We start from the raw sequence: 17,901 nt of genomic DNA on the forward strand, positions 1-17,901 counted from the left end.
CCGGATTAACACTACAACATTTATAGGGAGGCATTCAACCTTTACATTATCATACTTCACTCAAATGTACTGGGTGTCCTGGGGCATTATCTAAAATTAGCAGCACCTTGTTAGCAGTGTTATCTTCAAAGCAGTGCTATTCCACAGCAGGGAAAAGAAAGAAGTAATTTGTTTCTAAAAAAAAAAAATTTCAGTTAACCAACCCCCCAGTTTGAATGCCAAATCACAGGCAGATTCAACACCCCCATTGCCAATGGAATGTTGGGCCTCTTCAGGTTTTCAAATCAAAATTGCCCTAGGCATTTCTCCCAGAAGTCTTACCCTGTCTTTTGCAGCTTCAAAACAGTATGGCTACTTCTCTTCAGTAGAAATAATTTTTTCCTATTGTATGCTTCCATTAGTTGTCACTTGTTGCAGTAAATAACTACTTTCTTTGATGTTTTCTAAAATCTTCAGGATAATTATTAGGCCCTAGTGTCAGAACTAGCAGCTTAATCAATCATTTCAATATCAAGCACACCATGATTTCTTTTAAATCTTTCAAACCACCCATTACTAGCATAAAAAAGTTCAGTTTAGAATCTTCCCCACATTCATTTTTAAAAATTTCTTTCTAACTTTTTGTCTTCCAAATAATCATAGCTTTTATCAGCAAGTTATGCAGATTCTGATCATCCTGATTATCAGCATGTTAAACTGATTTTGGTCTTTCATCATGAAACTTTGCTGTCCTTCCATCTCTTTATGGAGAGTCATTTTCTTATCATTGAGATCCAGCTTTTAGTATAGCTTATTACAGTCTATAACATGATGTTCCCAGCACAGATATAGCAAGTACAAACACTTTCAAAACCTGGTTATACTGTTCATCTGCTTCAAAAAGCTATGATACTTTGAAATTTGCTCCTAAAGTTACTGATACGGTTTCTTTTTGCACCATCGTTTTCTTAATGCCTTGTTTCAATACATCTTGACCAATTGTTACCATCATTAAAAATTTGTGATACAGTCACAATGATCATTTACACAATGTACTGACAGCCACCACAGAAAAACAGTGGGTGTAGTCTGGACGAAAACAAAGAAGAATGAAGCAGCATAAAATTCACACAAGGACATGCAATAGGCCATGCGGAATGTTGTTCTGTCTTGGATCGAATACTTATAAGTTTCAGATTCAGAGTTCAGTAACTCAAATTGATTTCCTAATTCATAAGTTATGTTAAAGATGAATTCCTACATAATGGGAGGAACTCCGAGCATCAACCATGAAGAACTCGTAAAGGAAAATAGCCTACACATGTTCACAATTTCTGTGGTTTTGCCAAACCATAAACTAGTCCAAATCCTGTGAAACACTGGCCCATGAAAAAAAAAAAAAGAGGAGATACTTGCAATCTCAAGGAAGAGATTCTTATGACAAACTGGACCGAAAGGGAGCTGCAGGAGAGAGTGAAGATGCCCTAATAATTCTATGTAAGTTGACTACAAAAAAATGATCTGAGTTTCTCACACTTTAAGGCAGATTCGCCAATTTGTAATGATCATGATCCATACCATGGGTTTGCCTTAAAGCTTCTAAAGTAATGTACAGTATAGTCCAGTGAGAAAGAGTTGCATAAAGAGAAAAGATGGCTTTCAAAACCACTATCTATGGATATATTTCTTGAAAAAAAATTCTTCCTCTTCCACAAAATCAAGACAAAATAATGCTCCAAGTTAATATATCTATGCCTGCTGCAGAAAAAATGACTCAGAGAATGGGGAACACAAATTCAACACCGCTCCCTCTTCCTAATATTAATTCCAACACTTCTTACTGTAAAACCTAAAATTAATGCCACAACAGCCACAATCTCTGGTGCTAAATTTGTGTCTTATTTCTAACATTAAGTGCTGAAATGTCTGTCATCCGTATTTTTAGACCCCAAACACTCCTGAGGGTGAGAGATCAGCATAGGAAAGAATGACCTCTCACCATGGTATACAAGGAGCGTCATCCTATCAATGGGATAAACCAGGGAATATGTAGCAATCAAGTCTGTGGAAGGTTTGTGGGGCTTGGCTACTGATAGTATGTTCTGTTGTCAGTAGATTGAATATGAGATCCAAAGAATGTATGTGTGCAAATAAGGCTGGTGTTCACTTGTTCCCAATGATACCTTATTAAGGTGGGAAAATCAACTGTATACAATAAAATATCTTAACTATTAGACTTACATTATATATATATTTCTGCAGTCTTGTGTGTGTTTTATAATGTTTCAGAGCTGACCATCTTTCCAGATGAACATATCTTCCATTACATACAGTACTGGGAATCTACAGAAAAACAGGTTTCACTAAATGGGATTTCCCTACGCATCCACCATTTCAAAAATAGATTCTACTCTGTACTGCAAGGGATGGATATAGCTTCATTTATGTAAATACTAAAACACTATATCTGTAAATCAAAATCTAAATTACAGTCAAATACATTAACACATAACTTCAAAAACATTTCATAATGAACATTAAAACCTAATATGTGCTATATACTATCAATAAAATAACAAAAAAGCAAACAAGAAGCCTTATTCTAATGAAAGCATATTCTACTAATTCACACTTTCACTATGGCAGCATATGAATAAACATTGTCTAGACACTTTGTGCACTCAACACTTAATTCTCTTAAGTTATTCCTTGCGATCTAAAAGTACCAAGGCATTCAAATATAATTTATCATACACAATAGGAATCAATTATGTTTAACTACTGAAAACTAACAGAATTACAACTAGTGCTGGCAACAGTTTTGAAAGACAATTGTTTATGGACAAGCTACCTCATATCACAATCTCACAAATGTTAATATGACTATTATGCAAGACATAAACTCTGTTAATGGATTGAACCACGGCATGTGAAGCATCTGGGGTAAACCACAGAAAGGTCTGTGGGGCCTGGATGTGGAAAGGAAGCTGTGATTTCAGTGCCTTGGTTCATGCCATTGGTGGCATATTGCCCTCCAAATGACATTTTCCAGGTCATTCTATCATGTGCACACCCTTCCTTGTGAATGTTCAGGCCAAGATCTTCAAAGTCTCTTTCATTCCACCTTTCCATACTCTTGGTCTTCCCCTCACTATTATTCCTTCTGCCCTCAATGTATAGTTACTCTTTTTCAGTCTCTCCACCCATTCTCTTCATATGATGACTGTATTAGCACCCCTGGTTACCTCTCTTAGTCACATTGCTCTCTACCACACTACCTTCTCTTACTCATGGGCTTTTAATAAATCTTACTTCTTTTTCCATTAATTTTGCCGATATTCACTTTTTTTTTAACAATATATTCTTCAAATGAGTATGATTTCGTAATATCTTACTTTTTAGTAGACCAAACTGTTTGGTGATGTTTCCATCAATTCTTTTTGCAAGTCCAACAACCTAGAACCAAAATTCTGTAGCAGAGGAGTCTGTACTTTTTCCAACACTAATACACATGTTGCATGCCTTGTGGACCTTGAATCTCCAAACTTATATCCGTCATATGGTTCATCACCCAACTACCACTGGTTTTCTATTTCTTCATTTCCTGCTAGTAAAGGGAGTAGTGTTACTACTTGAGCCTTCTCTCTTTTTGACATCAAGGACAGATGGAACCATAGTGGTTCTTTACACACCTCATTGCTGGATACTTGGGATCATAAGTATGCTGGATTTCTTCTTACATGTATTTTGATACTTATGATGACAAAAGTAAGATTCTGAGAAGAGTGTGTAGATGTAATGTGTGCAGCTTGGCATTGGTCTCTGGTTTCAATACAAACATGCAGGGTGTGCTGCTATGATTCAAACATAGAATGATGATGAACAGAGAAAATGACAGAGAGGATCTATACTTCAGAGGCTGAGGGAGAAAGGGGTAGGGGAAACCAAAGAGATGAAAGGATGAAGTGAAGGAGACTCTGATGTATCATTACCTGAGCATTCAAGAAAGGTGTGCATAGGACAGAACAAATTTGGGGAACGTCACATGCAGGGGTGATATGCTATCAATAGGCAGGGAATAAGAAGATAAACAACAAAGTAGTCAGTGGGGCTTCACTATGGATGGTAGTCTATGGTTTTGTGCAAGTGAGCCCAATGTTTGCATGCTCATTATGCTACCTCATAAAAGCATCACAGACATTTAATTATCTAATAAAAAAATTTATCTATTTATTTATTACACTTTCTCGTTGTCTTCCGCGTTTGTGAGGTAGCGCAAGGAAACAGAAGAAAGAATGGCCCAACCCAACCACATACACATGTATATACATACATGCCCAATTTTCCTCGGGCTGATAATGACAAAAAAGGGGGAACCATGACAGTCTAGATTACAAATCTGCTATTATACTTCTCAAAAAATATTACAGCTACAAAATGCACAACCTAATTTCAAAAGAAATGAGAAAAGGAGCTTTTAATTACGAAGTGATAAATGCTGTTACAAAAAAATTGAAAGAATAGAAAATGAAAGAGAACTAAATGAACCAGTATCATGTATTGCAATGATATAACAGTATCATAAGGAGAAAGATTAGTATTTTTAAAAGTCCTTAAAATGTTCCTACGTAGTAAATAAACACATGATCAAAGTCATATAAACTGCCATAATGAGGCTACGATTACCATAAATAACTGCAACAGGATAATATTAGACAACAATAACAATGAGTACCGGATGGGCAGGAGAAAAAAAGATGGCACATGAGATCACAGACCTGCTTCAAGAGTAAATTAAAATTATGAAAGCTTAAAAATCATGTGCCTTAAAAGGGGACAGGTTTTTAGCTGGCATGGGATAACAGTATTAAAGAAAATAAATGCAAGGAAAGTGTTGATCAAATTCTTTGCCTTAGGTGGTGAGTTCATTTGTACCAAAAATTATTAGTCATAAACTTAACACTACTAATAAAATGCAAAATGAGAGACTATTCCATACAAAGTATCAAGGTTACAACTGACGTGTTTGCTAACACCAGATTCAACTGTATTCCTTTCAAAAAGGACTGAATCTACTAGCATCACATGCTGTGTCAATTAAAACCTTAACAACACCAAGTTCTAGTCTTCATAAGGTGATCACCTTCACAGCTAACAAGACTGTTAGTTGTATGAAGCTTGGGACCAGACATGTCCCCTACCCAAAAAAAAAAAAAAAAACTTTCCTGGTAGGTGGTAATCCTCCTTAAGGTACCATATTCTTTCAAGTTACCCCATTCTCTGATTAGCAGTAACCTGCACAGAAATATGATGACAAAGAACAGTTACAACAAACCAGACTATGTTAAACCAGATAATGTCAACCTTGAAAATTCTGCAATAAAATTACCAATCTGGCACTTCTGATCACAAATGCTCCAGTTGGTGATGGGAACGCATAAAATTCTGTATACGACTTTTCATAAAATTCTGATACTAAGCTATTAGGTATAAGTAGTAAATATACATGTTTACAGGAAAAATATACATACCATGATAGGAACAATTAGAATTATATGTATATTTCAGAAGTGCCAATGTGCAAGATGTGTGTACAAACAGAAAAATACTCTTTCTAATACAAATCAGCACTGCACATACATCTTCAAAGGTATATATCTATATATGGAATCATTCAATTAATTGCCCTGTATATACACATTCTGTACTATCAGATACATAGTGATGGTGGAGGCAGCCATGGTGGTCGGGCTGGAGGTACAGTACTGTACTAAAGCAGAATTCAATCACACAATACAGTGGTATGTACAGCCCTTACACTAACATATATTCAGTTCACCTAAATATCTACTTATCTACACACAAATTATAATGGATTGTACTGCTCATGCACTATACTTATATTCTTTCGATTATCAACTTCACAGGCATTCCTTAGACTTGTTCTTCAAGGAGTTTCATCTTCACTTTCACAGACAAATTCTGCTTTTTCCTACTAGGAGTTGATGAAACTTTGTCTTTAGAAGCCATAATGTGAAACAATTAAGTAAGTATGAAAGCATAATATGACAATAAATCTACTATTAAAAAAGAATTTTTCCAGAATAAAAGTTTGGCAAATCACAGGACACAGGTTAAGATATACTGATAGCTTGGGCAACAAAACAACATTGACCTAACAGTAGCTACAGAGAGGCAAGAACGAATGAATCTTATGTGATACTTTACTGTAAACAGTAATAAACCTGTATTAGTAATTCATTAGAATGAAATATTTACTTTTGGGGGAATAAATCAATAAGTAAACCCCATTCTAACAAACTAATTGAGGGAAAGGGTAGTCTGTCAGAATCCATAAATACATTACATCTCATATTTTTGGAAGGAGCAGTAATGAAAGAAATATTAACAAAAGTAATGGAAACCTACCTTATTCCCTGATGGCCACAGGTGTTTAGGGAGTAGCAAACACTACTGTCAATCAGAAAAAAATAACCCCCAGAGTCACCTGAATTACTTTTTGGTCAGAAATGTCCATGCTCTCCCCATGCTCATGATAATCATATTCAGCATTTCATAAATTCTGTGGTATGTCCTAGATCTCAGCACAAGCAAAACTGGTGGCCTTTGAGCCCCTAAAAACACAACAATTATGTGAGGACAAAGACACCATATTTGTTTAGGAGTACAACCAAGTTGGCACTTATCTCGTACTGGCATTCACTGACAAAGATGTGTCTTGCTTCATCTTTAAATCTTACTTAAATCACCTCTGAAGGTGTAAAGGCAAAGATAAAAATGCACCATTCAACTACAGTGCATCAATTCAAAACTATGTGTATGTGTTCAGAGAGAATTAAATGTTAATAAAATAAGGAAAAAATGCACCAAGTGATATGCAACATGCTGCTGTACATTCTGACACCTCGCATACCACAACGAAGTAAGGGACTAACAGAATATCCCATCACATCTCAAACTCAGCCCGATAGGTCTTTAATTTACCAAACTAAATTTGTAAGGTAACAGACTTGTACAAAAATGTTTGTTAGACCCCAAACAAAGTCTGATACTTTCTGAAAAGTCCATTAGAAGTTGAATTATGATACACTAAAGTCCATCTAAATGGGGGTTTACCGTATCTTTATTAGCTATGAAGAGTAGATTCCGCTGAAAAAATAACATTACACAAGTCCATTCATAACACAGAGATGTTTCCAGAAAAATTTTTTTGATATCTTATATCTACTCTCATGTTTGTACTGAAATAAAATATAAATTTTACATTATATCAATACTGTATGTACAGTGATACATCATAAGAGTACAGAAGTACATTAGTCTTTAAGCAAAAAACTATTGTGCTCATCACTAAAGCTGTTGGTAAATGGAACCATTGGTTGCTTTGGACAGTTATTAGATACATCTGACTAGTTCTGATATACCAGATAAAAGTTCAAACAGGTTTCAGGTATACGATAAAACCAATTTCCAACACTCATAGAGTGAGCTCTAACAAGGTTTCACTATAAATGTTCGTATATATGTACATAAAGCAAGTACCTAAATATCTTTTCATTCATTTTGCTTTGTCGCTGTCTCTCGCATTAGAGAGGTAGCGCAAGGAAACAGACGAAAAAATGGCCCAACCCACCCACATACACATGTATATACATACACGTCCACACATGCAAATATACATACCTATACATCTCAATGTATACATTTTTTTTTTTTTTTTGCTTTGTCGCTGTCTCCCGCGTTTGCGAGGTAGCGCAAGGAAACAGACGAAAGAAATGGCCCAACCCCCCCCATACACATGTATATACATACACGTCCACACACGCAAATATACATACCTACACAGCTTTCCATGGTTTACCCCAGACGCTTCACATGCCCTAATTCAATCCACTGACAGCACGTCAACCCCGGTATACCACATCGATCCAATTCACTCTATTCCTTGCCCTCCTTTCACCCTCCTGCATGATCAGGCCCCGATCACACAAAATCTTTTTCACTCCATCTTTCCACCTCCAATTTGGTCTCCCACTTCTCCTCGTTCCCTCCACCTCCGACACATATATCCTCTTGGTCAATCTTTCCTCACTCATTCTCTCCATGTGACCAAACCATTTCAAAACACCCTCTTCTGCTCTCTCAACCACACTCTTTTTATTACCACACATCTCTCTTACCCTATTATTACTTACTCGATCAAACCACCTCACACCACATATTGTCCTCAAACATCTCATTTCCAGCACATCCACCCTCCTCCACACAACCTGAATATATATTTATATATATATGGATTATTCACTTATCAGTAGGAAGAGAGGAAAGTGATTGGTTCCCAGTGAATGCCGGTTTGTGGCAGGGGTGCGTGATGTCTCCATGGTTGTTTAATTTGTTTATGGATAGGGTTGTTAGGGAGGTGCATGCAAGAGTTTTGGAGAAGGGGGCAAGTATGCAGTCTGTTGTGGATGAGAGGGCTTGGGAAGTGAGTAAGTTGTTGTCTGCTAATGATACAGTGCTGGTGGCTGATTCGAGTGAGAAACTGCAGAAGCTGGTGACTGAGTTTGGAAAAGTGTGTGAAAGAAGAAAGTTAAGAGTAAATGTGAATAAGAGCAAGGTTATTAGGTACAGTAGGGTTGAGGGACAAGTCAATTGGGAGGTAAGTTTGAATGGAGAAAAACTGGAGGAAGTAAAGTGTTTTAGATATCTGGGAGTGGATCTGGCAGCGGATGGAACCATGGAAGCGGAAGTGGATCATAGGGTGGGGGAGGGGGCGAAAATTCTGGGAGCCTTGAAGAATGTGTGGAAGTCGAGAACAGTATCTCAGAAAGCAAAAATGGGTATGTTTGAAGGAATAGTGGTTCCAACAATGTTGTATGGTTGCGAGGCGTGGTCTATGGATAGAGTTGTGCGCAGGAGGATGGATGTGCTGGAAATGAGATGTTTGAGGACAATGTGTGGTGTGAGGTGGTTTGATCGAGTAAGTAATAATAGGGTAAGAGAGATGTGTGGTAATAAAAAGAGTGTGGTTGACACAGCAGAAGAGGGTGTTTTGAAATGGTTTGGTCACATGGAAAAAATGACTGAGGAAAGATTGACCAAGAGGATATATGTGTCAGAAGTGGAGGGAACGAGAAGTGGGAGACCGAATTGGAGGTGGAAAGATGGAGTGAAAAAGATTTTGTGTGATCGGGGCCTGAACATGCAGGAGGGTGAAAGGAGGGCAAGGAATAGAGTGAATTGGATTGATGTGGTATACCGGGGTTGACGTGCTGTCAGTGGATTGAATCAGGGCATGTGAAGCGTCTGGGGTAAACCATGGAAAGCTGTGTAGGTATGCATATTTGCGTGAATAGCTAGGTTGACTGTGGACCTACTGCCACAACTAGGATGTGGATGTGTGCTTGACCCATTGTACATTTGGAGCACAAAAGTAGTTGTCTTTAACACTCCTACACTTTGGTACTCAGCAGGCTTTCCCAATGTGTCACAGGCATCTCAAGGATAACATCCTACTATTCTATATGCTTACAAATAAAGGAATTTCCTCAATACACCTCAATAGTTACGTGTGTTTTTCTCAGGTGATTTAGCACCCATACCTGATTTTACTTGTCAGGTTGTAATCAAAGTAAAGGGTGTCCCACACTCGATCCATGTTATCCATAATGATTAAGATGAAAGTGTTATTTCTTCTGGTTGGTTCTGTTTCAAGTGAATGAGGGAGAACTTCCCACACAGCCGAATAACTTTTAAAAGCAGCTGCCAACCCAACAGCTTTCCATGTCAACAGTTCCAGCTACAGTGCTATTTCCTATTTGTTTCCACATTTACAACAAGGCTTCTGGGGTTAACATATGATACTATGTTTCTTATTTGTTCCATAAACTCTTGTGGCTTTACTCTAGCCTAAGCCTGGTACCCATTTCATCAACCAACCCCTGCGGGTTGACTGTGGACTAATTGCTGCATCCGGGATTCGAAGGTATGCACTCGACCCTGGGTGGCCCATGAATGTGTCATGGTCAGGAACACTAACCACTGCATCATGTTGGTCAAATAAAAAGGTTCACAGGGTCTAGTCTAAGTAAATATTACATAATTCCATTTCATGGGAGAAACATAACTATTGAAATTTACCCATGATAAGGATCCACAAACAGTCACCAAAGAGAAGCACTAATCCAAGCATAAAGGATTCAAATTATCTACTGGCCAATGACAGGACAGCTTTCATGTTAGAGAGAGATACATTTGAAAGTTTTCCTTGACAAACATGGGAATGTACCACACATTTCTCTTCCCAAGTTAGCACAATAGCATGAGAGAGAGAGAGAGAGAGAGAGAGAGAGAGAGAGAGAGAGAGAGAGAGAGAGAGAGGAGAGAGAGGAGAGAGATAGAGCAATGTGGATACTCCCACTTTGGAGGAGAGGAGGTCAAGGGGTTATGTGGTGACAATAATCACCATTTCCAATGACTCTGACAGTGCAAAAACAACCTTTTTCCAAGTGATTAAGTATTGTAAGAACAAGAATCACACCTAGAAATGGATAAAAGCTAAGAAGGAAGACAAAATATTTGTCATATAAGAAAACAGTGGACATCTGAAAAGAAATCAAATGCTGATAACATAATCAGAGGTAGAATCGAGAAATCGTGTCTGTGCACAAAAAATAAGCATGGTTAAGAAATGGGGCAACATGAAAATAAACTTGCTTTTCATACACACAAACAAGTAAATTGGATAACAAATTATAAATCTGAAAACATCACACTTTAAAGTTTGGATCATAAACTTTCATACCAAAGCATAAAAACTTGTAGCCAATTAACATGAAAATCAAAAATGAGATATATCCTTCCACATACACAAGTGAATTAACACATATGCTACCAAATTAACTTTAAGCTTCTACTCACCACTCAGAAGGCTACGGAAGCTCAGGTTGGTGAAGCTGGAAGATAAGAAAAAGATCATTAAGCAACAAAGTAATACCAGTAAAATTTGTATATAAAGAACTGATTACAAACCCTTAAATTGCAAATTCATTCTTTTCCTCAAAAGCTGATATTGCAAATATATTCATTCTGCTTAATAACAACCATGAATACACCAAAACAACATGCAAAATATCGCATCCACAACTCACTTTTGGTTATGTTGAATGTTTTTTTGCTCGCTAATCTGCCAACTAGGGCTCTGTAACAGAGATGAAAGACCTCTTCTCATACTTCCATCATCACTATCTACTGAAGTGGTCCATTTGGATAAACGTTCCCTTGGGGCTGTAGGGGCTTGGACTTCAATGGAGCCAGTTCTCTGTCTTGTTTGGCGGCGTAATATTTCAGCAGCAACTCTTGGTCTCTTATTGGGTTGTAATTCTGAAGGCCAAGGTAAAACATTTACTCGTCCCTGGCCCTTCCCTCTATTGGCACCCCTTCCATGGCCCCGACCCCTTCCCCTAGATTTGGGCTGAGTATCATTACTAACTTCTAGGTTTGAGTCAGACGATCTAAAATTTCCAGCTGCACATCCACTAATTATATGCGATCTACCTCTTCCCCTACGTTTTCCTCGACCTCGCCCTCGGCCCTCGGCCTCGACCTCTATTATTTCCCTTGCACTGGTTAATACTTGCACCCGAACAATGAGACAAACCATCAGAAGACTGATCAGAACACAATGTTTTGCTCTCATCATCTTCAATTATGTCCGAGGGTAATGTAGACCCAGAATGACTAGAAGCCACACTTAATATGTCCTCACAATGCTCATGAATCACTGGAGTTTGGGAGGAGTTTATAACAGAAGTAGCACCATCATCAATCCTTAATATACTCTCATTTCTTGGCACTGAACATGAGCCATTATCTTCTTGACCTATAAAACATGATCTTGAAAAACTAGGAGTATTTTCAACAATTTTATTTTCAAGACTTAACACATTACTAGCTTCTACTTCTCTCTCATTACCTACAATCAAAGCATGTTCATCACTGCTACTTGACTGATTAACTGGTAATGAGCCACCACCCTCATTAGACACTAAAGACCCAGATGCAACATCAGGTGGATCATTTACTGTTCCACATTTTTCTAATGTTATCATTGCTGGGTGAATGTTAAAATGTATATCTTGAGGGGCAGATACTTCCAAATCTGCTGATGTCAAGTTTTTCAATTTGACTTGAGATGAATTTACTACAGATTTGCATTTTGCTACTTCATTTACATCTATATCTCCTGATGACCCAAAAGAAGAGTTAGAATATGAGGATAACTTTCGATTTTCCTGTAACTGCGGCAAAGAAACAATTGCTACTTTGTTAGCATCATCCTCATTATAACCACTGTCATCACTTGAAGCTGAAGCAGCTGGTGACAAGAACTGAGAATCACACAATAGGGAAAGATCATCTTTAACAGAGTCACTACAATTTCCTGATGTACATATCAGTGAGTCTCGGTTAGAACAATTTCCCTGCACACCTTCCGCCAGGATTTTCTGGATATCTTCATTTTCTTCGAATGCTGATGCAGGTTTACTTATGATATCACTGGTAATGCCAGTATCCTGACAAGTATAAGAATGTAACACCTTTTTTTCTCTTTTTGGAGAAACCTGAGAAAAAGCTGACCTTTGACTGGGAATGACACATCTTTGTTCTTCCGGTAAACGTAAATCTGACAAAGTCTCTCCAGAAAGTTTTAATACATCAGGTTCAGCACAGGTAGAATTCACACCTGTACTATTTGAGTGTAAACTGTTCGTCACTTCATCACTGCGTGCTGACTCTGGGGATTCAAAACCTTTCATCCATGACTCAAGTTCTGCTGTCACAATATCATCTAAAGAAGATGCAGATGGAGATTCCTTTTTGACTGGATGAGCAGGTGATTCTAAATCTAGATTATTAAGCAACTCAAAGAAACTTTCACATTTAGGATCAGTCTTCAACATGGGAGATAGCAATTTTGTTGAAGAAACTTCGGTTGGTTTGCTTACTGGGGGGCACTTTTTTGGAGATCTGCGTATATGTTTGGTTGGTTTAGGGGGAGCATACGACTTTCGCAAGAGAAGTTCTACTTCTTTATCGGTGACGGATCCAAATGACTGAGCAGGACTCAGCAATGGGCTTCTTATATCTGACTGCACACCACTACTGCTGCTACTTCCACCCCATAATCGGTAATGACCTGCAAATAGGTAAATATATATCAATGCATGGTACAACATATCAAAAAGAATATACAGTTAAAGTCATGGGAACAGAATTCAAATTTTACAACATACCATTTAGTAATTTTCTCTCTCAAAGCAATATCATACAGATAACCTTATTCAATTTGGCAGTTATCTCCTTTTGAAAAACCTATAATTCATTAACTGATAAAGATATTCCTTGGTACAAAGAAAGAAATGGCATAAATTATCAACAGCAATTCATTTCATGGGGTATTTAATGTATTTCAACAAAGAGTGCTTCATGAATACATAATCTATTTCTTTGGTTAGACTTGTGAATGTACTTGCTATTTGAACCAGTGTCCCATCAAATTCAAATAACAGGAAAGAACTTTCACCCAGAACAAGCCTCCCCTTCTATCTACTTAGTTTTCTTTCCTGGTTTAGCAACACAACAGTAGGAAATGCAACATAGCCTCATGTAATTATTTTGTAAAATGCATCAACCCAAGACACCATCATCCACAGCCAGTATCCAGACTATGCCTTACTTTGAACACTTCATTCACATAATCTAGTTTAGCTAACTGGAACCACATTCAATCATCCCCCACCACCCTCATACTGTTCTTAATTTTTCTATCTAATACACAACCCTTACCCTTCTAAACCTTTATCCATCCTTCAATCTACTCCTCCCCCTTGTTCCCCACACTTCTGACACACTCATCCTAATCGTTCTTTTGTTGTTCATCATCTTGAAATGGAAGTTCTAACAATTTCAGCATAACCTGGTCAGCCCTCACAATCGGACTACATTCACAATTACTCCTGTCTCTACAATGTCATTCCTTACAAACTTAACCAAACTCAAAGGACATATCAAAGGCACCTCATTTACATTACATCCATATTTTCTTTTCTTTTGCATTTAAGGCTAAAGTCTTGCATTTGATAAAACACCATTAGGACTCTGATTCAAATACACATATCCATCCTGGATCCTTTAACTTTTAGAAATTACACATACAAGGAGGGGAGGGCTTCAAGCCCCAACTCATGCCCCCATTTGTTGCCTTCTACAACATGGCAGAGAATATGTAGGAAATATTCACTCTTCATGTATTTAAATGTATATCTCGGAAAGCAAAAATGGGTATGTTTGAAGGAATAGTGGTTCCAACAATGTTGTATGGTTGCGAGGCGTGGGCTATGGATAGAGTTGTGCGCAGGAGGATGGATGTGCTGGAAATGAGATGTTTGAGGACAATGTGTGGTGTGAGGTGGTTTGATCGAGTAAGTAACGTAAGGGTAAGAGAGATGTGTGGAAATAAAAAGAGCGTGGTTGAGAGAGCAGAAGAGGGTGTTTTGAAATGGTTTGGGCACATGGAGAGAATGAGTGAGGAAAGATTGACCAAGAGGATATATGTGTCGGAGGTGGAGGGAACGAGGAGAAGAGGGAGACCAAATTGGAGGTGGAAAGATGGAGTGAAAAAGATTTTGTGTGATCGGGGCCTGAACATGCAGGAGGGTGAAAGGAGGGCAAGGAATAGAGTGAATTGGAGCGATGTGGTATACAGGGGTTGACGTGCTGTCAGTGGATTGAATCAAGGCATGTGAAGCGTCTGGGGTAAACCATATATATATATATATATATATTAGGAACTATGAAAAGAATGAGTAAGGAAAGGTAACAAAGAGGATATTTTTGGCAGAAGTGGAGGAAACTTGGAGAACGGGGAGACTAAATCGGAGATGGAAGAACGGAGCGATAAAGATTTTAAGCATCTGGGGCCTGATCAAGCAAGAAGGTGAAAGGCATGCAAGGGACAGAGTGAGCTGGAATGATGTGGTATACAGGGGTCGACATAATGTCACTGGACTGAACCAGGGAAGGAAAAGCATCCAGATCAAAACAAGGAAATACCTGTGGGGCACTGGTTGTGGATAAGGGGCTATGGTTTTGGTGCATGAGACAAGTCAGCAAGAGAAACCAAAATGTTTTAAAGACAGCAAATAATCATGATATCCATCATCACCTTTTATAAAAATACATAAAGGCAGGAGAAATCATGCTTAGATTATCTTACCAGATTCTATAAGTGATAAAAATACCTACCAAAGTCTGAAGATCGGCGAGGAATTTGCTGCCTTATATTTCGACTAATTACTCTCTCCCACGGTGATTCATCCAGCAAAGAGTCACACCCTGCATTGTCACACCGTAATATTGCTTGATCCAAAGAAAAGTGAAAAGGCCGTACACGTCCCTCTCTGCAGTGAATGCATGGATGGCCAACACTCTGTCAAGGTAGAAGCCATGATTACTCTTAAACACAGATGAGAGAAATATTGCATGAGGGGGTTCTTTTAAGTGAAGTGAATAGGTAGCTTATTTCATTTAGTGGAATTAGTAAAGCACTAGAACATACTGGTTATCCAGCACTTTCTAGCATGAAAAAAATATCTTGGCTGAAAACTATTTACATAAAATTAGTATTGCACATCTTGGCTTTATTCAAAAACTTCAATTTATTTTCATTAACATTACTATCAGAACTCTCTCCAATACTAAGATTACTAAATAAATTCTAATTCTTCGTATCACACTCATTTACTGTTTTACTATTTTCTGGAATTTATTCTTCATATCACACTCATTTACTGTTTTACTATTTTCTGAACACAACTCTACCATGGCAAATCAAAATCACTCAGCATCCAAAGCTAATAGTGATGCAACTAAACTGGGCTTTTCTAATATCAATTCTCGTAAGCAAAATGTCAAATTAACATTTCATTAAGTTTACTGGGAATTGTCGCAAAGCCCTTTCCTCACAATCCTGTTTGGTTAAAACATTTATGCTAATCAACATTATATAACTCCCAACTGGGGTCCCTACCCTTGTTTACCTAAACAAAATTTATAATATAAGCAGCAATAAGTACCAGAGTCAAGTACTACTTTACCAACTGGTAACAAACCTTTTCTTTCCTCTTTTATACTACTTTAATTGAATTTCCCTACATAAGAAAAGTTTTCGAAAATAAAATACATACAACTGATCATCAAATCATAACTTGCAAAAAGTCCAATCTTCACTGTGGTCACAAGAAAGTTTGTACTCAATGCCTTAATAAAATTTTGTAAAATAAAAGTTTATAAGTCATACATAGTTGTGTTTGTAATGGTAGAATATACATCCTAATTCCACCAAAGATAGCACATGAAATATCATGTATTCTGTACATATTTCCAATATGGACAATGACAACTCAAGGAGGGAGGGGTTTGATGACTGTTTCTCTCCCTACACCTCAAATCTTTGAAACTCTCTATGTTCTTATATGTCTTTCACACCAACTACAACCTGGCACATCTTAAAAGATAGGTTTTCCTTCCTCCAAAATTCATAAATACTTTACCTCGTCTCTTATTTTTCCCTTTCATTAATTTCTTTATATTTCAATTATGCCCTGGCCATGACGTGGACTTCTGTCTATGACTAGAGCTTCCAACATAATAAAAATACAATTAACATGAAGTATCATATTGAGAGAGTACAAAAAAATAATTAAATGACATACATAATGAAATGACTTCAAAATTACTCAAAACTTACATTTCAGAGTTGAACCCATTACCAGAGAACTATAGTTTTTTTGTTTTTTTTTTTGACACATTAAGATCATAGCCCCTTCCTCAAACCCTGTCTGAATAACTATGCCTCCCAGACCCTGGCTCTAGCCTACCTCAGTAAAACATAATCGTACTACAAGGAAAAAATTACTCGAAATACTCGACAGAAATATCCAATACAAAACTAATAAACATGGAACACTGTTATCAAAAAGCAGCCACTAAATCCAAAATTAGGGACAAAAACTGAACATCAGCATATTGTCACGACCTCACATTGCCGACATACTTTGGAACAAAATTTCCACTTTTTTGCCCATATCACCAACAATAATGTTCAACCCCTATTAGACACCGCCCCATCGATCCCTTATCTTTTAAAATTAACATAACATTATAACAACCTCTTCTAATTCCTGTCAACCATATCCTATGCTTATCATGCTGTCCTAATTTTGCACTATAATGAATAATGTCTGATATGTCAAAGTTTGAATCATTTTCGAATATTCCTCTCTTGTTTATACACACAAACCTTATCACTGCCGATATGTGTAACCCGAAACGTACTGATTCCTATGAGCCATACTTCTCATATCTATTTCTTATCAACCCATATTGTGCATCAATGAGTACATAGAGAGAAATAAACATTACAGTGGAAATAAATACATTAAGTGGCGGTGATCCTTGGCCCTATGGGTTGGAAATGCGAGTCTATACAACCCCATACCAATTACCTACACGCCTGGTGAAATACTTAGCATACAAATTACATGCAGCCATACCATTTTGCTCGTGGTGAAGTAATACGCCTTTCATACTCTATGCGTGCCTCGTGAGAAGTGCTATACAACGTTTTGCCGCCGTTTGGGTGCCGCCATCTTGAGCTGTGACCATGCGCAAGATTCACCCACTAGTCCCAACACCTGTAACACACGTGGAAAACTCTAATAAAACAACCCTTTTCTCGATTCTTATTAAGAATGATGGGAATCTATCCGTTCTACTGTGCAGTACCGTTAGGATATTTATTCGAAAGAGTTATAAGAAGGCGGCAATAGATAAAGAATA

At 37.6% G+C, this 17,901-nt stretch overlaps 1 protein-coding gene across 1 annotated transcript in view; it reads right to left on the reverse strand.

Moving 5' to 3' along the window:
* The window catches only part of LOC139755349 (uncharacterized), an 89,667-nt gene extending 71,890 nt beyond the window's left edge, over positions 1-17,777 (reverse strand). The window contains 5 exon segments of the mRNA XM_071673518.1: positions 10,921-10,955; positions 11,151-11,537; positions 11,569-13,198; positions 15,307-15,490; positions 17,616-17,777. Coding sequence (XP_071529619.1) covers positions 10,921-10,955; positions 11,151-11,537; positions 11,569-13,198; positions 15,307-15,490; positions 17,616-17,618 — 2,239 coding nt within the window. The 5' untranslated portion in view covers positions 17,619-17,777.
* Positions 17,778-17,901: the final 124 nt, after the last annotated feature.

Source organism: Panulirus ornatus, chromosome 19, assembly GCF_036320965.1.
Source record: "Panulirus ornatus isolate Po-2019 chromosome 19, ASM3632096v1, whole genome shotgun sequence".
NCBI lineage: Eukaryota > Metazoa > Arthropoda > Malacostraca > Decapoda > Palinuridae > Panulirus > Panulirus ornatus.